The 25,252-nt window shown below is 44.4% G+C and overlaps 1 protein-coding gene across 5 annotated transcripts in view; it reads right to left on the bottom strand.

The window, feature by feature from the left end:
* LOC124149968 (ras GTPase-activating protein 3-like) overlaps nucleotides 1-17,831 on the bottom strand; it is a 41,492-nt gene extending 23,661 nt beyond the window's left edge. The window contains exons 1-12 of one of the 5 annotated variants that reach the window (XM_048390919.1): nucleotides 17,742-17,831; nucleotides 16,237-16,354; nucleotides 14,214-14,307; nucleotides 12,224-12,325; nucleotides 9,693-9,775; nucleotides 6,572-6,728; nucleotides 4,688-4,758; nucleotides 3,655-3,783; nucleotides 2,741-2,891; nucleotides 1,588-1,736; nucleotides 697-811; nucleotides 430-504 (exon numbers count right to left, since the gene is read on the bottom strand). In XM_048390919.1, coding sequence (XP_048246876.1) covers nucleotides 430-504; nucleotides 697-811; nucleotides 1,588-1,736; nucleotides 2,741-2,891; nucleotides 3,655-3,783; nucleotides 4,688-4,758; nucleotides 6,572-6,728; nucleotides 9,693-9,775; nucleotides 12,224-12,325; nucleotides 14,214-14,307; nucleotides 16,237-16,354; nucleotides 17,742-17,793 — 1,296 coding nt within the window. In that variant the 5' untranslated portion in view covers nucleotides 17,794-17,831. Of the gene's footprint in view, nucleotides 1-429; nucleotides 505-696; nucleotides 812-1,587; nucleotides 1,737-2,740; nucleotides 2,892-3,654; nucleotides 3,784-4,687; nucleotides 4,759-6,571; nucleotides 6,729-9,692; nucleotides 9,776-10,144; nucleotides 10,182-10,297; nucleotides 10,464-11,866; nucleotides 12,011-12,223; nucleotides 12,326-14,213; nucleotides 14,308-16,236; nucleotides 16,355-17,741 lie in introns of those variants that run through there. The other 4 variants (XM_048390917.1, XM_048390918.1, XM_048390916.1 and 1 more) reach the window with 4 other exon arrangements.
* Nucleotides 17,832-25,252: the final 7,421 nt, after the last annotated feature.

The following is a 25,252-nucleotide window of genomic DNA, read 5'->3' on the forward strand; positions in this document are numbered from 1 at the left end:
AAATGAAACTTTTTCATTATGGATGACGGGAATCGAACCTGCAACCTCACATACCGTGTGTAGTTGTTTAACCCACTGTTTTCCCACTGAACCACCAGGGCAGGTGAAGAAAAGTTGTTCAATTTACATGTCATGACTCCAGTTGGTCCATGCTGCATGTGGTTTTTCTCTCGCATTCTTTGATCAAATTCTTTTCACGCTGCGACACACTGTATTGTTTCACTATAAGGTATCTCCATTTTTTCTTACTTTTCTGGTATTTCTTGTATTTAGAAGGTTTATAAGCCAGAGAAAACACTATCACTTAGTTTGGGTTGAAAATGTAAACACTTTGAAGTCTGGAATCTCCCTCGTGTTTACATGTTTACTTTACTTAAAAGGAGGATCTGTTCACGGGTGAGTAGTGATGCTGTACAAGTGATATCTCACCATGCTTTCCTCCAGTGAAGCCCCTTCCTTCATCCGGCCGGGGTCCACCTCACACAGCTTCCTCTCCTCAAATATCTGCAACATCAGCAGCCCACATTACAACACAGAAGAAGAAACATGTATCTTTTCACTCCTTGGTTTTAGCTACTACTGACAAGTATGTAACTCTGTGTATTTTGTCCACCTTGACAAGTTGTCGGCTCCTCTAACCAGTAGCATGCAACAATGCAAATGTGATACACATCTGACTACAGGCGATGCCCTGACCTTGTCAATGATGGTCTTGAGGGTGTCGTGCAGGTACGGCAGGCCCACCAGTTTCATCAGCTCATCGATCAGCTTCGTCACCAGGGTATTCCCACGGAAGAAAGTATTGGCATCTCTATAAAGGTGAATTACAAAACTTCAACACACATACGTCTGAATTGAGAACCAGAATCTTAAAATTCAGGTTATTGATATCTATTAATTCACTCTGGTGATCATAAAACTTTCTAAGTGAGGTCAAAGTCCAGAGTTTGTTTGAAACTTGTCTCTTGATTTGTCGCATTCGCAGTCATTATTGCAAACTAACGCCCATAAAAGTCTTTGTCTGTTTTGTTTGTTTTTCACAAACTATATTCCAGCTAAATGACGGTGGCCTTAAAATAACTGAGTCTGGACCAGGCAATCCAGTGACTGGTATCTAAAGCAGCCTCCCACATGGTTGGTGTAGGAATACTTAGATTACAAACACAATGAAGGTGGACACGGAGTCTGATGACCTGTATAATATAGTTTGTTCTTTACCAGAGCTCCAGATAAGCAGCATTTAATGAAAAATTCAAATGTATAAAAACTGGACGCGTAAATACCCAATGAAGCTTTTTCAGCATGCTGACTAAGAGGCTCATTTCCGAAACACAATTACGAGTTTATTAACTTTCCGAGTGTAGCCTATATATTTAGAACAGTTATATACGGTGTATGTACATTTAAAACATTATTGAATTTTTTTTAAATCTTAAAATGTACGCTAAGTTGTGGCAAAAAACAAAAAAAGTGATGAATCGATGAGTGAAAAAACATTGGTTACCCAATGAAAAATGTAATAACCCAATTAAAATAGAAACACTAGAGCAAAATCTCCAATGCTCTGGAGCTCTGCTTGGCACTCACGTCGTCTTTTCTATTTCCCATTTGGCAAGAGCGGAGACTAGGGGGACTATTTTTCCATGCTTCAGGAACATTCTGACTAGAGGTTGTGCTGCGTCCTGGCGGTGCTCGACCACCTCACCGAGTAGGTATACAGACGTGCAGGAGATGGGCTAAAACAGAAGACACACGTTACGAAGTCACCTGTTACCAACGTCACTTACTCATGTACACACGTTACCAGTCACATCAATTCAGATTCACTCCACACTTCTGAAGAAAGTAATGGCAAATCTGAACGTGAATGTATTTTTGTTCTCAGCTAAGTATGAGGTGAAAATAAAACAATCTATTTGTCACCAAATCTATAACTTAATCTGTGTGTTGATTTTAATGCCATGATCAGTATTTAATGTGGAATGAAGGCCTAGGGTGACATAGGAGTTTCTCTACAAGCAGACAATTGTGTTGACAAACTAGGTTCATTATCAAGAAAATCTGGAAATCAAGCCCATCACCAAGGAAGGGATCCTGTCATGGCAATGTGACCCAACTCTGCGTCATGAAATGAAGAGCAGAAGATCAGCAAAACCCATGCAACCCGGTCCATTACCTACATCCTGAGGTGAGGTCAAAGGTGGTCTAATGTCACAATTTTTGCACTTACCTTGCGACGTGCATGCACGTGTGTGTGTGTGTGTGTGTGTGTGTGTGTGTGTGTGTGTGTGTGAAGCTGCTTGTAGTGCCAATAAAGTAGTGATGATAAAAGTAGTGTTGATAAAGTAGTATCGTTAAAAGTTGAACTAACAAAAATAGTGCTGATAAAAATAGTGCTGATAAAAGTAGGGTAGATAAAGCAGTATCGATAAAAGTTGAGCTAACAAAAATAGTGCTGATAAAAGTAGTGCTGATAAAGTAGTGCCAATAAAATAGTGCCGATAAAAGTAGTGCCAATAAAGTAGTGCCGATAAAAGTAGTATCGATAAAAGTAGAGCTATTAAAAGTAGTGCTGATAAAGTAGTGCTGATAAAATAAAATAGGGCTGACAATGTAGTGTCAAATAAAGTAGTGCCGATTAAGTAGTGGTGAATCTTGGATTTATATCCATGATGATCAGATTCTTGCACGATGGACACAAGTCGGCAGACTGAAGCAGCACACAGAGAGGGGTACTCACCTGGACGTCTATTGAGTGGAGAAGCAGAGACCGGAGATCGTTGTAGTAGTGAGACAGGAACACGTAGTCGGCAGTGTAGGAGATGTTGAGACGGAGAGAGCCCAGGTTGGCCGAGGTCTGGCGTAAACTCTCCCTGGCCTGTAGGCTGTACCTGTCAGGGGTAATACAGTGACACTGAAGGACCAGCGGTACAGAAGCCCCCCTTAGGTTAGGAATATTATAGGAGGATATGATCAACAATATTTCAATGATCATATGAAAACCCTTTACACAAGCAGTATACCAAATGGTGTCTGAGTTAGTGAGTTTGGTTTGGCGTGACAAGCAAACGCTTTGACCACCCCAAATGGTTTCTGAAGCGGCGTGGTTGACCTGAGAGGCGTGTTCAGGAGCGTGATTGATCGTGCAAACGTACAGCTGGGCGATATAACTCCTTCCGAAATGGAAAGCATGCAGTCACTTCCACAATACAGCATCAAAAATGGTGTCACCGCAGACCAAAACAGTCCTTCTGCAAACAGTGTTTGATGCACTGACAAGGCCAAGGGAGATTACTGCTGCATCCTATTACGCTGCGTGCTTCACACAGAAAGAGGAGAGTGACGATTAACCAACTTGGAACAGTAAGGGTTGAGAACTACAGCACATGTATGTAAACAGCCAATAGGGACGAGTGCAAGCATGCCGGATAGTTAATATGGAGTCTACAATGCGTGTCAGACACACGAGTAAGCTGAAAATGTGTTCTTATGTTGAGAACATCACTGACATACATTTGGACGAACAGTCCGTGAGTAGTTTGTCAGGCAGACTTCAATCAATTACATCAGCATGCTTTGTTGTAGGCAACCCAGTCATCAGGATTACAATCACCCCTGACTCTACAGTTACCATGGTTACCGAGTGACACCTACCAGGCACTATGGGGAAAGTTGGTGTCCAGACCGTGGAGCGGAATCTTCACCTCCCCCAGGAAAGATCCACGGAATATATTGCCCAGGACCTCTCGGGACACAAGGGAGTCATCGTGCCACACGGATATACTGAAAACATAGGATATACTGTAGGCCTACCATAGGCATCGGGGCATATAATAGGCGTAATAAGAGAGAATTATGTTGGTCTTTAGCAAATAATAAATCCCAACAAATTTTATTGGCTCATAATTTTTTCTTAATGTAAAGTTTACACAAAATACGTTTTTTCCATTTTCCAAACACTGTATGAACGATGTCGCAAGCTCTGACGTTCAATCTGCTAGGGATTCACTCTATGCAGGTTCAAACTACAAGGAACTCCCACAAAGTGAAAGTCAATTCTTAAACCAAGCAATTTTTTGGCATTTATGAAACATACACCTGAAAAGATTAGGCTGCACCCACTAGCGGACTTTTGTGTCCTGATTGGTTGATAACAGAGTTGGCAGGGCTTGTGTGGCATCATAGAACTGAATGATGTCATTGATTTGGCATAATCACTGTTTTTTGTGTTAATGACTAAATAAGCATTCTGTGGAGTTACAATTGTTGACTTACCCATAGATAATTATTAGAGCTCAACTAAAATATTTTTGCGTACAACATATTTTGAAGAATAAACTAAATAACACCGGTGTGCACACTTTGCATAAACCCAAAACAGATTGAAGTCAAGTCTTAATTAAAGAAGTTTAAAGAACTGGAGCTCATACGTTAAGAGGGACAGCCTGGGATATGTATTTGAGGAATGTCAGTGCAAATAAATGATATTGCACATTGATCTATATTATCAGACGTATATCATAACACTGTTTAACTTATTTACATCATGACAATGACCATCCTTCCTACAGAACCATCTGCCCCCTGGTGAATGCATGGCATTGTGCTAGGAATCAAGGCATGATCGATGCTCATGCTTTCGACCACTGGTAGAAGTGTCCAGTGACTCCTGTCGGTTTTACATTACCTCAGATCTCCACTGAAGGCATCTTCAAAGCAGTACAGCTTCCTGTCGTGGTTCTGTCCCTTGTTCTCCAGCTGCAACAACAACAAGCATGAAATACTCAAGTCCCCCGCCAGTATGACATGTCCAGTTGTATGCAAGGGAAGAAATATTGTACGGTTTTTAAGGTCTAGTCTGGAAACGAGCACTACCGCCATTTTCAGTCTAAATCAAAGTCATTGCAATGGAAGCTTGAAAAATAATCGTTTCCAAAATACCAAACAATCAAAAGACATAAGTTCACCATTAGACCTATCTACGTACCAAGTTTGATTAAGATAGTTCTGCTCCAGAAACAAAATGTGATGGATGGATGGGCAGATGGATGAAAGAACGGGTGTGGCAACACATTGGATCATAAGCTGATGTCACACATGTATAGGGTAACCATGGTAACATAAACCAAATCTCATAATCCTAATTTTACACTGGGTAGTGAATGTGTGGAAGTTGTTGCATCTTTCCCTGAGTTGATATTATGAGTGAGTGAGTGAGTGAGTGAGTATGGTTTTACGCCACTTTTAGCAATATTCCAGCAATATCAGGGCAGGGACACCAGAAATGGTTTTCCCATATTGTACCCATGTCGGGAATCGAACCTGGGTCTTCGGCGTGACAAGCGAACGCTTTAACCACTAGGTTACCCCACCGCCCCTGATATTATGAAAATAGGTGAATAACACTACAAGGTACCATGCTACATGGCAGATTCTACAGCAACATGAAATCTGCAGTGTCAGCAGATTTTAATGTCAGTCAAGTTGGTGAAGTAAGAAAAGTGCTGTAGAAAGAACAATATCCCACACCTCTTTGTTTCTGAATGGTATTGTTAGCTCAGCTTGGTACAAAATGTCTAAATGCACCTGAAGAATACCACTTTCTTGATTCAATTTGGAAAACACTGAAAAAATATTTAGTGATTCAGGTACCATATTTTCTTGAGTATAGTGCACTCACAGGTATAATGCGCACCCCCCTCTAGCAGATTCAGTATTTTGGAAAAAAATTAAATTGAATATTATGTGGAGAAAAAAATTACACTGTACCCCTTCAGCGAATTCGGGTAAACGAAAGGGTGACAAGAAACTTGGTCAGTTCAAATTTGAAATTTAAGATAAAAAATCACCAGACATGTTGTTTATCGTTTAAATAGTATTTGTTGTTCTGCTAGGCATTTTTTACATGCAGGGATTAAGATTACCTTGTGTATGTTCTCATAAACTAAGCCGGTAATTCTGGTGTTACGTGCTCACGGTAATGTCTTTGCGTTGGGTGAAAAAAACATCAAAACTCATTACGGCGTGTATAATGCACACCCCCTTCTACACAGCTATGTTTTTGGGGAAAAAAGTGCACACAATACTAAAAAAATATATGGTATCTCATCTCTAGATTTGGGAAAAAAATAGATATTTCCTAAGTATTGGGAACAATCAATGGTACCCAAAACTGTTGCAATTTACTGCAATAACAACTCATGTATTGTGGAGCGTTCAACCATATATTACATGTTTTCTTTCATCTGTAATTTGTCATGAGCCTGAATAAGAAATCGACCCACACTTCGACCCTCACATTTTCTACAACTTTGTTCGCCATTCTGATGGACTATAGTTTGGCTCTTTCCATCACAGGAATCAAGCTGCTTACTTCTGAATGTCATAATTCCAGTTAGAATTGTCACTGATACAAACTTTGCCAACAAGGTGAAAAAAATGCATGATTTTGACAAATGCAATATGTATCGGTATTTTCCGTTTTTGTGATATGTATTCATTAACATTTCAAATCGCGGTATTCCGGTTATACCGCTCACCCTGACTGTCTACACACACAACCTCAACTCACATCAAAAAAGAAAGTTTCATCATAATGTGGGCAGATGGTTTTCTTCTTGACGACAGTCCTCCTGATCTCCTTGTGACGGGACTTGGGGTTGAGAGTGACCACCACGTAGGGGTTGCAGGCGCCGTTGATGACGGTCAAGTTGCTGCACTCGACCACCCTGCAGGAGATATACCAGTATAGTCAGTTCATACGGGGTACCCGGCAGCAGATATACCAGTATAGTCAGTTCATACAGGGGTACCCGGCAGCAGATATACCGGTATAGTCAGTTCATACAGGGTACCCGGCAGCAGATATACCGATATAGTCAGTTCATACGGGGTACCCGGCAGCAGATATACCGGTATAGTCAGTTCATACAGGGTACCCGGCAGCAGATATACCGGTATAGTCAGTTCATACGGGGTACCCGGCAGCAGATATACCGGTATAGTCAGTTCATACGGGGTACCCGGCAGCATATATACCGATATAGTCAGTTCATACGGGGTACCCGGCAGCAGATATACCGGTATAGTCAGTTCATACAGGGGTACCGGGCAGCAGATATACCAGTATAGTCAGTTCATACAGGGGTACCGGGCAGCAGATATACTGGTATAGTCAGTTCATACAGGGGTACCTGGCAGCAGATATACCGGTATAGTCAGTTCATACAGGGGTACCTGGCAGCAGATATACCGGTATAGTCAGTTCATACGGGGGTACCGGGCAGCATATATACCGGTATAGTCAGTTCATACAGGGGTACCCGGCAGCAGATATACTAGTATAGTCAGTTCATACAGGGGTACCAGGCAGCATATATACCAGTATAGTCAGTTCATACAGGGGTACCAGGCAGCAGATATACTAGTATAGTCAGTTCATATGGGGGTACCGGGCAGCATATATACCGGTATAGTCAGTTCATACAGGGGTACCAGGCAGCAGATATACCGGCATAGACAGTTCATACAGGGGTACCAGGCAGCAGATATACTAGTATAGTCAGTTCATACAGGGGTACCAGGCAGCAGATATACCAGTATAGTCAGTTCATACAGGGGTACCAGGCAGCAGATATACCGGTATAGTCAGTTCATACAGGGGTTCAGGCAGCAGATATACCAGTATAGTCAGTTCATACAGGGGTACCAGGCAGCATATATACCGGTATAGTCAGTAGTTCATACAGGGGTACCCGGCAGCAGATATACCAGTATAGTCAGTTCATACAGGGGTTCAGGCAGCAGATATACCGGTATAGTCAGTTCATACGGGGGTACTGGGCAGCATATATACCGGTATAGTCAGTTCATACAGGGGTACCCGGCAGCAGATATACCGGTATAGTCAGTTCATACAGGGGTACCAGGCAGCATATATACCGGTATAGTCAGTTCAAACAGGGGTACCCGGCAGCAGATATACAGGTATAGTCAGTTCATACAGGGGTTCAGGCAGCAGATATACCAGTATAGTCAGTTCATACGGGGGTACTGGGCAGCATATATACCGGTATAGTCAGTTCATACAGGGGTACCCGGCAGCAGATATACCGGTATAGTCAGTTCATACAGGGGTACCAGGCAGCATATATACCGGTAAAGTCAGTTCATACAGGGGTACCTGCAGCAGATATACTGGTATAGTCAGTTCATACAGGGGTACCAGGCAGCAGATATACTGGTATAGTCAGTTCATACAAGGGTACGGGACAGCAGATATACAGGTATAGTCAGTTCATACAGGGGTACCTGACAGCCATCCTGTGAATGTAGGGCTAAGATCGTGTTATAGAACAGGGCAGTGGTGTGCCAGTGACATGTGTATGCCTGACAGTGGCAGGCATCCTGTGAACGTAGGACTAAGATCGTGTTAAAGAACAGGACAGTGGTGTGCCAGTGACAAGTGTACCTGACAGCCATCCTGTGAATGTAGGGCTAAGATCGTGTTATAGAACAGGGCAGTGGTGTGCCAGTGACAAGTGTACCTGACAGCCATCCTGTGAATGTAGGGCTAAGATCGTGTTATAGAACAGGGCAGTGGTGTGCCAGTGACAAGTGTACCTGACAGCCATCCTGTGAATGTAGGGCTAAGATCGTGTTATAGAACAGGGCAGTGGTGTGCCAGTGACAAGTGTACCTGACAGCCATCCTGTGAATGTAGGGCTAAGATCGTGTTATAGAACAGGGCAGTGGTGTGCCAGTGACAAGTGTACCTGACAGCCATCCTGTGCATGTAGGGCTAAGATCGTGTTACAGAACAGGGCAGTGGTGTGTCAGTGACAAGTGTACCTGACAGCCATCCTGTGAATGTAGGGCTAAGATCGTGTTATAGAACAGGGCAGTGACGTGCCAGTGACAAGTGTACCTGACAGTGACAGCCATCCTGTGAATGTAGGGCTAAGATCGTGTTATAGAACAGGGCAGTGGTGTGTCAGTGACAAGTGTACCTGACAGCCATACTGTGAATGTAGGACTAAGATCGTGTTATAGAACAGGGCAGTGGTGTGCCAGTGACAAGTGTACCTGACAGCCATCCTGTGAATGTAGGGCTAAGATCGTGTTACAGAACAGGGCAGTGGTGTGCCAGTGACAAGTGTACCTGACAGCCATCCTGTGAATGTAGGACTAAGATCGTGTTACAGAACAGGGCAGTGGTGTGCCAGTGACAAGTGTACCTGACAGCCATACTGTGAATGTAGGACTAAGATCGTGTTACAGAACAGGGCAGTGGTGTGTCAGTGACAAGTGTACCTGACAGCCATCCTGTGAATGTAGGGCTAAGATCGTGTTACAGAACAGGGCAGTGGTGTGTCAGTGACAAGTGTACCTGACAGCCATCCTGTGAATGTAGGGCTAAGATCGTGTTATAGAACAGGGCAGTGGTGTGCCAGTGACAAGTGTACCTGACAGCCATCCTGTGAATGTAGGACTAAGATCGTGTTATAGAACAGGGCAGTGGTGTGCCAGTGACAAGTGTACCTGACAGCCATCCTGTGAATGTAGGACTAAGATCGTGTTACAGAACAGGGCAGTGGTGTGTCAGTGACAAGTGTACCTGACAGCCATCCTGTGAATGTAGGGCTAAGATCGTGTTATAGAACAGGGCAGTGGTGTGCCAGTGACAAGTGTACCTGACAGCCATCCTGTGAGTAGGGCAGGACTCGGGCTCCGTGCTGAGGTATTCATCAAACCTGACCTCGATGTTGATCTTGCCCTGGAGGACAGAGGTTCTAGTTTAGTCAACACAGGCGATTGATGCAGCATATATCAATCTACAAATGATGAAAGTCTCACATGGAAGTTCAGAAACTCCCAAGGTCAAATGACCACATACCATAATTGTTCACGTAAGTTTATATCGACCAGTAGCTATCTGCATATATGCTCACAATGACACCAGCCAATGGGGAAAACCCCATTTCAGGCTAAAACATTCTTTATTCATTTATGTAAAACTTCACATTTAGCATCTCGCACAGAACACAGGTGCTTAATTTGACATCAGCATTTAACACAGAATACAGGTGCTTACCTTGACGGTGGCATCATAGTCTGCAGGGATGAGAGAGAACCAGGTGCTTACCTTGACAGCGGCATCTAGGTCTGCAGGGGCGAGAGAGAACCAGGTGCTTACCTTGACAGCGGCATCTAGGTCTGCAGGGGCGAGAGAGAACCAGGTGCTTACCTTGACAGCGGCATCTAGGTCTGCAGGGGTGAGAGTGAACCAGGTGCTTACCTTGACAGCGGCATCTAGGTCTGCAGGGGTGAGAGAGAACCAGGTGCTTACCTTGACAGCAGCATCTAGATCTGCAGGGGTGAGAGAGAACCAGGTGCTTACCTTGACAGCGGCATCTAGGTCTGCAGGGGTGAGAGAGAACCAGGTGCTAACCTTGACAGCGGCATCAAGGTCTGCAGGGGTGAGAGAGAACCAGGTGCTTACCTTGACGGCGGCATCTAGGTCTGCAGGGGTGAGAGTGAACCAGGTGCTTACCTTGACAGAGGCATCTAGTTCTGCAGGGATGAGAGAGAACCAGGTGCTTACCTTGACAGCAGCATCTAGGTCTGCAGGGGTGAGAGAGAACCAGGTGCTTACCTTGACAGAGGCATCTAGGTCTGCAGGGATGAGAGAGAACCAGGTGCTTACCTTGACAGCAGCATCTAGGTCTGCAGGGATGAGAGAACCAGGTGCTTACCTTGACAGCAGCATCTAGGTCTGCAGGGGTAAGAGAGAACCAGGTGCTTACCTTGACAGCAGCATCTAGGTCTGCGGGGATGAGAGAACCAGGTGCTTACCTTGACAGCAGCATCTAGGTCTGCAGGGATGAGAGAACCAGGTGCTTACCTTGACAGCGGCATCTAGGTCTGCAGGGATGAGAGAACCAGGCGCTTACCTTGACAGCAGCATCTAGGTCTGCAGGGATGAGAGAGAACCAGGTGCTTACCTTGACAGCATCATCTAGGTCTGCAGGGATGAGAGAGAACCAGGTGCTTACCTTGACAGCATCATCTATGTCTGCATGGGTGAGAGTGAACCAGGTGCTTACCTTGACAGCATCATCTAGGTCTGCAGGGATGAGAGAGAACCAGGTGCTTACCTTGATGGTGGCATCTATGTCTGCAGGGGTGAGAGAGAACCAGGTGCTTACCTTGACAGCGGCATCTAGGTCTGCAGGGGTGAGAGAGAACCAGGTGCTTACCTTGACAGCGGCATCTAGGTCTGCAGGGGCGAGAGAGAACCAGGTGCTTACCTTGACAGCGGCATCTAGGTCTGCAGGGGTGAGAGAGAACCAGGTGCTTACCTTGACAGCAGCATCTAGGTCTGCAGGGGTGAGAGAGAACCAGGTGCTTACCTTGACAGCAGCATCTAGGTCTGCAGGGATGAGAGAACCAGGTGCTTACCTTGACAGCGGCATCTAGGTCTGCAGGGATGAGAGAACCAGGCGCTTACCTTGACAGCAGCATCTAGGTCTGCAGGGATGAGAGAGAACCAGGTGCTTACCTTGACAGCATCATCTAGGTCTGCAGGGATGAGAGAGAACCAGGTGCTTACCTTGACAGCATCATCTATGTCTGCATGGGTGAGAGTGAACCAGGTGCTTACCTTGACAGCATCATCTAGGTCTGCAGGGATGAGAGAGAACCAGGTGCTTACCTTGATGGTGGCATCTATGTCTGCAGGGGTGAGAGAGAACCAGGTGCTTACCTTGACAGCGGCATCTAGGTCTGCAGGGGTGAGAGAGAAACAGGTGCTTACCTTGACAGCGGCATCTAGGTCTGCAGGGGTGAGAGAGAACCAGGTGCTTACCTTGACAGCGGCATCTAGGTCTGCAGGGGTGAGAGAGAACCAGGTGCTTACCTTGACAGCAGCATCTAGGTCTGCAGGGGTGAGAGAGAACCAGGTGCTTACCTTGACAGCAGCATCTAGGTCTGCAGGGGTGAGAGAGAACCAGGTGCTTACCTTGACGGCGGCATCTAGGTCTGCAGGGGTGAGAGAGAACCAGGTGCTTACCTTGACAGCATCATCTAGGTCTGCAGGGATGAGAGAGAACCAGGTGCTTACCTTGACAGCATCATCTATGTCTGCATGGGTGAGAGAGAACCAGGTGCTTACCTTGACGGCGGCATCTAGGTCTGCAGGGGTGAGAGAGAACCAGGTGCTTACCTTGACGGCGGCATCTAGGTCTGCAGGGGTGAGAGAGAACCAGTGGTCTTTGTTGTAGAACTTGTACAGCTCTTCCTTCTTCAGAGTCACCTTGCCAAGAACCTGCAGGCAGACATAGCAAACATTCCAACATGGCTGTCTATGTGAAGAATGTTGGAAGAATGTTGCTCTCTGGCTTAGCCAGGGTAGGCACTCCAGGAAGTAGCCAAGGTCACTGCTCAGGTGAGTTTACTGAGTGAGTGAGATGGGTTTCACTCCACCTCGACCTGAAGTTCAGTCATACCACCCTGATCACAGTGTCCAAGCTTAATGAGCAAGGAGAGCTTGCAGTGAAGCAACATGGTACCAACTTTGGTAAAACCCATGGGTATGGTTGATAAACCTAGGCACATAACCAGGCTGAATCGAGGATTGGAATCCATGGTCATCTTATCCTGATACACACAAGGGAGACAACACATCAAATTGAATTGCCTAAACAACAAGGACTCTAGTGTCACATGACCTTTTTTTCTATTTGAGTTCACATACTTTGGTTTGTGGTTGCATCATTTGAGAGTTATAAACAAATGTTGCTTATGTTTTAGCGAGGAGTAATGCTTCAAAGATATCTTCTCACAAACAAAATTTGTATTTAATTATAACCACACCCAATTACAACATATGAAACTAACAGGTATGCAGTACATATCAATACCACACAAAAGGGCTTAGATCATGACTTTAACAAATCCATCTCCGTGGCGACAGCCGACAGGTTGATTGACAAGCACCTGTATGTGAGTAGGCAACAGCTGACTTGATTGACAGGTGTGCAAGGTTAAGCCTGCTTGGCTGATGTCTGGTGCAACAACTCACACACAACCTGTATCATATTACAACCAAAGCAGGCCCAGACACTCTACCTGACACACTGATACTTCAGCAGTATATTTGTGGTCTGATGGATCTTATCCTGTTTATTTAGATATGGGTCAAGACGGTAGTACAAAGTCAATATGCAGAAAACAATTATGAAACCGTATGAACAGTGTCACATTATAGACAAGATTGACAGGACAGAAAGTCTGAGTTTATCTAGGACCATGAGTTAGTGCATCAAACGAAAACTAAGATGAAAGCCATTTTACTTTCATTGTCAATGTTATGGCAAACAGTAAAAAGTGACCTCCACAAAGGTATAATATTAGGGCTTGCTATCGTTATAGATTATAGAGATTGATAATTGCTAAAATAAATATCAATCAATTATTGCTAAATATTGCAGAAGTAGCCAAATCAACATATGTCACGCCACTGGTGAGCACTGACACATTGATGCATGGCTTACTTCATGTACTTTGTGGACTGTGCGATATAACAAAAACATTTGCTTTCCGTCCTTCACGATTGACATTATTGATAATAACAAGTCTGTTTAGGTAAATCTTAACTTTCTTTCATCACATTAGCTCATGTAAGTTATTATTGATGACAACACTTTCATATAGATAATTGTTAATATTTCTTCTAATTGGCGATAATTCCGATTATTGACCTTTTTATAGCCAGCCCTAAAAATACACCTCGAAAATACTGGTACATATTGCATTTTTCAAAATCATTCATTCTTTCATCTTGTTGGCGAAGTTTATAGAAGTGACAAGTCAAAATGGAATTTTGAAATTCAGAAGTTAGCAGCTTCATTCCTGAGATCAAAAAGGCGAAACTATTTGCAACCAGCTTCCTGTTTGAAATGTGCTTTTATATGTGTTGTGACCATAGCAACGTCCATCAAAGTGGCGAACAAAGTTGTAGAAAATGTCCGGGGGAGGTTTGAAGTATGGGCCTATTTTTGTTCAGGATCATAACAAATCACAGATGAAAGAAAACATCCAGCCCTAACAGTAACAGTATATGTATGGACATGAACTGAAGTACTAAGCTTGAAGCTGACTGTGGGCCTGTGAGCAGGTGTTGATACACCCCAAGTAGACTACTAGAGTCTCACCTTTTCTGTTTTGCCACCCGAGTCACACACGTAGAAGGACAGGAAGCGGAACTTGATGGGGATGTCGCCATGAAACTCTGCTCCATAGAAAGGGCTGAAATGACGTACAGGAGCAGTGTATGAGCTTCCGGTCATATCAGTCACATCTCGCACTCAGAAATCCATGTGTAGCCTGATATCTACGTGGCGGGGGATAAGAGATTTATTCTCCTGCCAAAAATTCATTTCCTCCCGAGTCAGTATGCAGTGTTTCATCAAGATCCCATGAACCAATCAGATCTCAAGATTATGACATGGAGGTAATATAAACAGCACCTGTTATTCTTCTATATATCATGTATATTAGGGGTAGTCAATATTACTGATATACAGGTAAAACACTGCATGATAATAAACTTATAAATATGTTTTTTTTATTATGTGTTCAGGTTCAGGTGAAATAACGCATGTGAAGTATTGTGGTCCATATCACAATACATGAATCATTATTGCAATACGGAAGTCAGGCCAATGCCCATAACTAATGTGTATATAGTGTATCAATCATACGTCTACATATCATGTGGGCGGTGAGGTAGCCTAGTGGCTCGTCATGCCAAAGACCTTGGTTCAATTGCCCACATGGTTACAAAGTGTGAAGCCAACTTCTGGTGTCTCCTGCCGCAATATTACTGGAATATTGCTTAAAGCGATGTAAGATCATACTCACTCACTCCCTATAGATCATGTGCCATAAACCTGGAAAGTTTTGTGAGCAGGAAAGTACAGCAAAAACTGTGAGTGAGACACACTCGCAATAGCAACATGACACAGTTATTTATTTTAGACCAACAATAACAAAAACAACCATAAGGCAGCATATGTCTTTTACTCACTTACACACATTGGCGAATCATTCAGTGCATGATTAAATAAACACTCCCTCACATCGTGTGTTACCTTAATGACACATTGTCACTCAGTGTCAATACTAGTCCAATGAGAAAAGTTGACAAACCTGCCAATCTCATCAAGTTGCTTACATAACACTAGTGCAGACATACGCCAGCCAGTCTGTACTGTCAGATAAACACGCCACTCCAACACCAACACATGCATACGTAGCATAAATACATCACTGCCTGACACTGAGTTACCATTGCATGACACTCCCTACTTAACGGTATACAAACACAACACATGCAAAAGTAGCTTTGATCTTTGATAATCTTAACAGGGGCGGCACAACTTTCCAGATGCATACAAGGCTATTGTTAGCCACAAGTAATAATTCATGGCACCAAACTTTCCAAATTTACAGTATATAGGTGAGTGAGTAAAGTTTCAAGCTTTTTTTTAGCAACATTCCAGCAATAACCATTAGCCATGACACACAACCTGACTGCGTGTAATACCTATAGTAACCTGCAAGGACAGTTTCTTCCCATCTTCCTGAGGCAAGAGAGTTAACGGACTTTAAAAGCTGGAATTACTGGGCTCGATCGTAGCGCCACCAGTGGCTATTACGAGTTATGTCCTTTCTATGTCTCTCCTATTGACGAATCAGATTCAACCTCTTGTATCACTTGCATTTGTTTCAAACAAAACGGTGGCGCCCAGTCAAGACGATCTGATCGATAATCAAGATCTATAATGTGATAAAACGAGTCTTACATCGCGAAGTGCATCAAATCACGTGAGCACCTTGATTAAAAACATGAAAAGATTTAGAAAATATCTGTTGACGAGTTAGCGATGCACATGCTTTGCAAATCCTGCAGTCGACAGAAATCTGCATGACACTCTACGAACCGGATTTCGATTTCGGTGCGCGATGTTGATTGGACTATGCATAGACTCGTTAGTCCAGCCAAAATGTAACTCCATAATACCAGCCTAGTTCGGCAAGGGTGGAAACTGGACTTTTATAGTCAGTTAACTCTCTTGCCTTGGGAAGATGGTTTCTTCCAGACATGTGAGACAAAACCACATAAGTGACATACCACTCCAGTATCATGAATCATAGTATGAATTATCGAATTACTTTGGTGTTTTCTCGACGGGTGCTGTCCTGTATATCTCCTCTGAGTCTATCCGTATTGTGCACACCGTGGTACGACCGCTCCCGGACACCGACGACGTCGAAAGGTTCTTGGCTTCACCTGCAGACAACAAAACAAACAGTTAGCCGAACATCATCCCAGTCACGTTTCCAAAACAGTAGATTGATGATCATGATGATCTTATACATCAGTCATTATTGTAGTTGTAATTTGGCAGCAAGTTAGGTCCCTCATACCCAATAACTGCATTAAAAATATCCCATTCAGGATTCAATCACTAGTTCCTTCGAATCAAGGAGTTCGAGACCACTGGGCCACCCGGGCCCCTCCTAAGGAACAACGACAAAATACACATACTGCTGGGACGAGGGAGGTGGCATGGCGAATAAAGTGTTCTGAGTTTCTTTACAGATGTTGCAGCGTATTCGCTTATTAAGTCAGTCACAAATTACTAGAATTTAAACACACATGTAGAAATATATAATAGGATTTTTTTTTTTAATATGGCTTGCACTAGTGCATATTTAATATGGTTAAAATTGTTGTTACATGATAAAACACTGACCCATTATATGGCTAATTAGTTTTTACTGATCTCTTGTGCTGCAGTCACCTGTTTGTATGTACAAGTACATGTTTGCGTGCGTGTGCGTGTGTGCATGTTTTGCTCATCAGCAAGGTCACGAACATCCTCAAAAATCCAATGTGTGATTAATTTTATTCTGGTTACATCCCTTTTCTATCATAAGCCTGATGGATATATTTGCCTCCGCAGCTTTGTTATATAGGAAGTGATGTCACCATCCCCATCCGTCTCATCAGTCAGCATGGTGACTCTCTCACTTTGCATCCTCACTGAATGCCTATTTTCAGTGTCACACTTTTCAAATCGGACTAGTCGCAAATAGGTCCAGGGTACCTGTCACATACGATTCGAGACATAATGCCCCGGCTCAACAAATATGGACATGATGGAAGAGAATGTATTGATGTCATCTTCTTTATTATGACATCCATAAGTTCTCCTTTTATGTGTATCACTTGTAGAGTTGATGAGTATTAGAGAAGCTAAAACATATCGTGTCATGATGTTTGATGACGCTTATTTTCCACAATCCCCTTTACAACCCACAATCTGAGTTGATCTGAACATTTAAAAGTTTGGGCAAAGTTTGAACACCGCTTCCATTCTTTGTCAATGAAATAACAGAGTAACAGGTAATGCCGCTGTACCTGAGCCTGTGCAACTTGCCAAAGCAATAGCGTGTGAAGATGCATGTATAGCAGATATACACCTAGAAATGACATGACAAATGTGGTAAAATCCACCACAATGACATTTAATGTGAGCATTTAATTTAAATGTGGGGTTTGGAGAGGGTGGAGTTGGCGGGCACCGGTAGTCGACATCGGAATGACAACGGCTCAGTCGCTAAGACGAGTAACCCAACACACTTGCTTAATCTACTAAAAGCGAATATCTCACCGATTTTAACTCGTAAAGTCTCCTCCACTCTCACATCCCGCAGAGATGCCATTTCATCCACTTCCGCATTTCTCCATCTGCAAAATCGGATGTGACGTCATGGGAAGGGAAGATACAAAAAGCGAAATGTATCGAAACGAAATTACGGTAGTTGTGCTGACAAAGCTGGGTGTCTACTGGATGTCTGCTGGATGTCTGCTGGGTGTCTACTGGATGTCTACTGGATGTCTGCTGAGTGTTTACTGGTTGTCTGCTGGATGTTTACTGGATGTCTACTGGATGTCTGCTGAGTCTTTACTGGATGTCTACTGGATGTCTGCTGAGTGTCTACTGGATGTCTACTGGATGTCTGCTGGATGTCTGCTGGGTGTCTACTGGATGTCTACTGGATTTCTGCTGAGTGTTTACTGGATGTCTACTGGATGTCTGCTGAGTGTTTACTGGTTGTCTACTTGATGTCTGCTGGATGTCTGCTGGATGTCTGCTGGGTGTCTACTGGATGTCTACTGGATGTCTGCTGAGTGTTTACTGGATGTCTACTGGATGTCTACTGGATGTCTACTGGATGTCTGGTGAGTCTTTACTGGATGTCTGCTGAGTGTTTACTGGATGTCTGGTGGATGTTTACTGGATGTCTACTGGATGTCTACTGGATGTCTGGTGAGTGTTTACTGGATGTCTACTGGATGTCTACTGGATGTCTGGTGAGTCTTTACTGGATGTCTGCTGGATGTTTACTGGATGTCTACTGGATGTCTGCTGAGTGTTTACTGGATGTCTGGTGGATGTCTGGTGGATGTGTGCTGGATGTCTGCTGGATGTCTACTGGATGTCTGGTGAGTGTCTACTGGATGTCTGCTGGATGTCTGCTGGGTGTCTACTGGATGTCTGCTGAGTGTCTACTGGGTGTCTGCTGGATGTCTGCTGGATGTCTGCTGGGTGTTTACTGGAAGTCTACTGGATGTCTGCTGAGTGTTTACTGGATGTCTACTGGATGTCTGCTGAGTGTTTACTGGATGTGTGCTGGATGTCTGCTGGATGTCTGCTGGGTGTCTACTGGATGTCTGGGGAGTGTTTACTGGATGTCTGCTGGATGTCTGCTGGATGTCTGCTGGGTGTCTACAGGATGTCTGGTGAGTGTCTATTGGATGTCTGCTGAGTGTCTACTGGATGTCTACTGGATGTCTGCTGGATGTCTGCTGGGTGTCTACTGGATGTCTGGTGAGTGTCTACTGGATGTCTGCTGAGTGTTTACTGGATGTCTACTGGATGTCTGCTGAGTGTTTACTGGATGTCTACTGGATGTCTGCTGGATGTTTGCTGGGTGTCTACTGGATGTCTACTGGATGTCTGCTGAGTGTTTACTGGATGTCTACTGGATGTCTGCTGAGTGTTTACTGGATGTCTGCTGGATGTCTACTGAGTGTTTACTGGATGTCTACTGGATGTCTGCTGGATGTCTGCTGAGTGTTTACTGGATGTCTACTGGATGTCTGCTGGATGTCTGCTGGATGTCTGCTGGGTGTCTACTGGATGTCTACTGGATGTCTGCTGGATGTCTACTGGATGTCTGCTGAGTGTTTACTGGATGTCTACTGGATGTCTGCTTGATGTCTGCTGGGTGTCTACTGGATGTCTACTGGATGTCTGCTGAGTGTTTACTGGATGTCTACTGGATGTCTGCTGAGTGTTTACTGGATGTCTACTGGATGTCTGCTGAGTGTTTACTGGATGTCTACTGGATGTCTGCTGAGTGTTTACTGGATGTCTACTGGATGTCTGCTGAGTGTTTACTGGGTGTCTGCTGGATGTCTGCTGGATGTCTGCTGGATGCCTGCTGGGTGTCTACTGGATGTCTACTGGATGTCTGCTGGATGTCTGCTGGATGTCTGCTGGGTGTCTTCTGGATGTCTACTGGATGTCTGCTGAGTGTTTACTGGATGTCTACTGGATGTCTGCTGAGTGTTTACTGGATGTCTGGTGGATGTCTGCTGGATGTCTGCTGGATGTCTACTGGATGTCTACTGGATGTCTGCTGAGTGTTTACTGGATGTCTACTGGATGTCTGCTGAGTGTTTACTGGATGTCTACTGGATGTCTGCTAGATGTCTGCTGGATGTCTGCATGATGTCTACTGGATGTCTGCTGGATGTCTGCTGGATGTCTACTGGATGTCTGCTAGATGTCTGCTGGATGTCTGCTGGATGTCTGCTAGATGTCTGCTGGATGTCTGCTAGATGTCTGCTGGATGTCTGCTGGATGTCTACTGGATGTCTGCTGAGTGTTTACTGGATGTCTACTGGATGTCTGCTGAGTGTATACTGGATGTCTGCTGGATGTCTGCTGGATGTCTGCTGGATGTCTACTGGATGTCTGCTGGATGTCTACTGGATGTCTGCTGGGTCCCTGGTGAGTGTCTGCTGGATGTCTGCTGGATGTCTGCTGGATGTCTGCTGGATGTCTACTGGATGTCTGCTGGATGTCTACTGGATGTCTGCTGGATGTCTGCTGAGTGTCTACTGGATGTCTACTGGATGTCTGCTGGGTCCCTGGTGAGTGTCTGCTGGATGTCTGCTGGATGTCTGCTGGATGTCTGCTGGATGTCTACTGGATGTCTGCTGGATGTCTACTGGATGTCTGCTGGATGTCTGCTGGATGTCTACTGGATGTCTACTGGATGTCTGCTGGATGTCTGCTGGATGTCTGCTGGGTCCCTGGTGAGTGTCTGCTGGATGTCTGCTGGATGTCTGCTGGATGTCTACTGGGTCCCTGGTGAGTGTCTGCTGGGTGTCTGCTGGATGTCTGCTGGGTCCCTGGTGAGTGTCTACTGGATGTCTACTGGATGTCTGCTGGATGTCTGCTGGATGTCTGCTGGATGTCTGCTGGATGTCTGCTGGGTCCCTGGTGAGTGTCTGCTGGATGTCTGCTGGATGTGTGCTGGATGTCTGCTGGGTCCCTGGTGAGTGTCTGCTGGATGTCTGCTGGATGACTACTGGATGTCTGCTGGATGTCTACTGGATGTCTGCTGGATGTGTGCTGGATGTCTACTGGATGTCTGCTGGATGTGTGCTGGATGTCTACTGGGTCCCTGGTGAGTGTCTGCTGGATGTCTGCTGGATGTCTGCTGGATGTCTACTGGATGTCTGCTGGGTCCCTGGTGAGTGTCTGCTGGATGTCTGCTGGATGTCTGCTGGATGTCTACTGGATGTCTGCTGGATGTGTGCTGGATGTCTACTGGGTCCCTGGTGAGTGTCTGCTGGATGTCTGCTGGATGTCTGCTGGATGTCTACTGGATGTCTGCTGGGTCCCTGGTGAGTGTCTGCTGGATGTGTGCTGGATGTCTACTGGATGTCTACTGGATGTCTGCTGGATGTCTGCTGGGTCCCTGGTGAGTGTCTGCTGGATGTGTGCTGGATGTCTACTGGATGTCTGCTGGATGTCTACTGGATGTGTGCTGGATGTCTGCTGGATGTCTGCTGGATGTCTACTGGATGTCTACTGGATGTCTGCTGGGTCCCTGGTGAGTGTCTGCTGGATGTCTGCTGGATGTCTGCTGGATGTCTGCTGGATGTCTACTGGATGTCTACTGGATGTCTGCTGGGTGTCTACTGGATGTCTACTGGATGTCTGCTGGGTCCCTGGTGAGTGTCTACTGGATGTCTACTGGATGTCTACTGGATGTTTGCTTGGTCCCTGGTGAGTGTCTACTGGATGTCTACTGGATGTCTGCTGGATGTCTGCTGGATGTCTACTGGATGTCTACTGGATGTCTGCTGGATGTCTGCTGGATGTCTACTGGATGTCTGCTGGGTCCCTGGTGAGTGTCTGCTGGATGTCTGCTGGATGTCTGCTGGATGTCTACTGGATGTCTGCTGGGTGTCTACTGGATGTCTACTGGATGTCTGGTGGGTCCCTGGTGAGTGTCTACTGGATGTCTGCTGGATGTCTGCTGGATGTCTGCTGGATGTCTGCTGGATGTCTGCTGGATGTGTGCTGGGTCCCTGGTGAGTGTCTGCTGGATGTCTGATGGGTGTTGACTGGATGTGTACTGGGTGTCTACTGGATGTCCAGTGGTTGTCTACTGGATGTCTGCTGGGTGTCTACTGGATGTCTGCTGAGTGTCTGCTGGGTGTCTGCTTGGTGTCTATTGGATGTCTGCTTGGTGTCTGCTGGATATCTGTTGGATGTCTGCTTGTTTGTTGTTTGACGCCGCACTCAGCAATTTTCCCCTAATGACAAGCATAGGTTGCCAGAGTCCAGTTCTAATAAGTCAAGTTGTCCACACAAAACTCAAAAAGGCCACAACAACAAAAGGTTGACTTTATTGCATTTTAGGGTCATATTACATCGCTACAGAGGTAAAATTAAATCCATGAGATATGTGTTTTTAAAAACGTATAGCCCGTGGCAACCACATAAATAATGCTGATCCACTTAACAGACCAACCATAGCCAATTTGCGATTATTTCAGTGATGAAATATAATCAAATAATTTAGTTAATAACAATACCTTTCTCTAAAGCAAGAGCTACGAAAATAAATCAGCAAAATGTCTGGCGGTGTGTATTTTTTAAAAGTATTATTAAATATAATTATTAGATTGTAGAGGTAAACAGCGTTGGCTCCATGTTGGCCCAGTATCAGTGTGTTTGCTGGGGTGTGAGAAGGATGTGTACGGAGTGCATGGTACAGGCTGCTATTACAATGTAATCTCATCCAGCGGAGTTCAACAAACTACTTTGATCTCTGTACTGACCAGTGTACTAATCTGGTGTGAAAACATGATCCTGATGTGGAATGCTTTCACTGTTTTATTGTGACACAATAATTGAGTTTGTAGTCTTTATTTTCCTGTGTGGCCGTTTTGAATTTTCTATTGTCGCTGTATGACATCTTAAGTGGCCGTTTTGACTATGGGTTGTGGCCGTTTTCACTTTTTCTGTGTCCGTTTTGACTGTACCTTTTCTTCAGCTTGATAACAGTGTAAGAATCTACATGGAAACGTAGCTGTATGCAATAAACCAGAAGTTTTTATCCATCAAGTTGTACGACGTCTCAATATACACAAAACATGCTCGCTATGTCAAATGTACTGACAGCAAAGCTTATTTCCCTATATTTTTCATTGTTCCCATATCCGTTTCCATTAGCATGTATACAACACAGGATGTACTTGAAACCCGTCTCAAAACCTTTGGTCAGAGATCTTTCCAGTTCTGCGCTTCCTCGCTATGGAACAAACTACCATCTGATCTTAAGCTGTCGCCTCGCTTTCATCCTTTAAGACTCATCTGAAAACACACCTTTTCAGACAACACTATCAACTCTACTCCCCTTTCTTCAGCATTATTTGCTAAAACTATGTAGCGCCATGAGTGTTAACTGTGTGAATGGAATCTGGCGCAGTATAAATGGACTTATTATTATATTGTTGTCCTGGTACACATGTTTCCGACTTGCTAGATGTGAGATCCTACATAGGGGAAGCTTACAGGAGAGAGATTACATCGCAATCACAAGGAAACCCGGACATATACCAAGGCAGCATATCTACAGTATATTTACAAAGTCACCTTGTAATTTTATTGTTGTGCGTTGCAAGGATGATTAAAAAAATTCTATTCGAACTTGCTTAAAGATTTGTGTCACCGCGTTAAATTTTAGTCGCTCAAAAGATATGCACAAACAAGCATTAAATACTCATGTTTTTATCACAAATTGCAAAATTTTCACGAAACGGATGCACTATATAAAACACAGGGCGAGTATCAGCTTTCGAGCAGACAGCAGCATCCTTCAATCGCCTTCTGTTAGTTTCTGAATAATCTGACTATGATCGTTATCGAAATCATCACAGCAAGACGATTGGAACCATTGATAATGCTGATTGTTACGGCCTTCTTCTCTATCAAGGAATGTCTTCATCAATGTTTAATCAATGTATCAATATACATTATGTGATATTGACAGGGAACTGTTAGAAAATCAATACTCTCCACCTTGAAGCCCACCTGATTACACCAAAACAGTGGATTAACGAATGTTCGGATTTCATCTATGATGATGAAAGGAATATATACATGTAAGATTTGGGATGAGACGTTAGGTATGAAGTAGACACACCTATGGGCGTCATGTTTTTTTCAGGTCTGTTTCACAAAGGGTGCAGGTTGTTGACGGGAGATTTCTGTTTCTTAGTGGTGTTCTGTATTGTCTATCGGCAGCCAACAAACACAGATGAAAACCTTCATTATGCCTCCCACCGTCTACCTAAAGTCAAGAAAGGAATTATCTCAACCCCAGCTAGACGAGCTCACAACATCTGTTCTACGAAGCAACATCTTACCACTGAACTAAACCAGCTCAAACAAGTATCCACACAGTACAACCACTACCCCGAACAGCTAGTACAACAGACAATACAAGTGTTCACACAGTACAACCACTGCCCTGAGCAACTAGTACAAAAGACAATACAAGTGTTCACACAGTACAACCACTACCCTGAGCAACTAGTACAATAGACAATACAAGTGTTCACACAGTACAACCACTACCCTGAGCAACTAGTACAACAGACAATACAAGTGTTCACACAGTACAACCTCTACCCTGAGCAGCTGGTACAACAGACGATACAAGTGTTCACACAGTACAACCTCTACCCTGAGCAGCTGGTACAACAGACGATACAAGTGTTCACACAGTACAACCACTACCCTGAGCAACTAGTACAACAGACGATACAAGTGTTCACACAGTACAACCACTACCCTGAGCAGCTGGTACAACAGACGATACAAGTGTTCACACAGTACAACCTCTACCATGAGCAGCTGGTACAACAGACGATACAAGTGTTCACACAGTACAACCACTACCCTGAGCAGCTAGTACAACAGACGATACAAGTGTTCACACAGTACAACCACTACCCTGAGCAACTTGTACAATAGACAATACAAGTGTTCACACAGTACAACCACTACCCTGAGCAACTGGTACAACAGACAATAGATGTGTTCACACAGTACAACCACTACCCTGAGCAACTAGTACAACAGACAATACAAGTGTTCACACAATACAACCACTACCCTGAGCAACTAGTACAACAGACGATACAAGTGTTCACACAGTACAACCACTACCCTGAGCAACTAGTACAACAGACAATACAAGTGTTCACACAATACAACCACTACCCTGAGCAACTAGTACAACAGACGATACAAGTGTTCACACAGTACAACCACTACCCTGAGCAGCTAGTACAACAGACGATACAAGTGTTCACACAATACAACCACTACCCTGAGTAACTAGTACAACAGACAATACAAGTGTTCACACAGTACAATCTCTACCCTGAGCAGCTAGTACAACAGACAATACAAGTGTTCACACAGTACAACCACTACCCTGAGCAGCTGGTACAACAGATAATACAAGTGTTCACACAGTACAACCACTACCCTGAGCAGCTGGTACAACAGATAATACAAGTGTT

The sequence above is a fragment of the Haliotis rufescens genome, unplaced genomic scaffold (genome assembly GCF_023055435.1).
Source record: "Haliotis rufescens isolate VD_foot unplaced genomic scaffold, xgHalRufe1.0.p SCAF_9, whole genome shotgun sequence".
Taxonomy (NCBI): domain Eukaryota; kingdom Metazoa; phylum Mollusca; class Gastropoda; order Lepetellida; family Haliotidae; genus Haliotis; species Haliotis rufescens.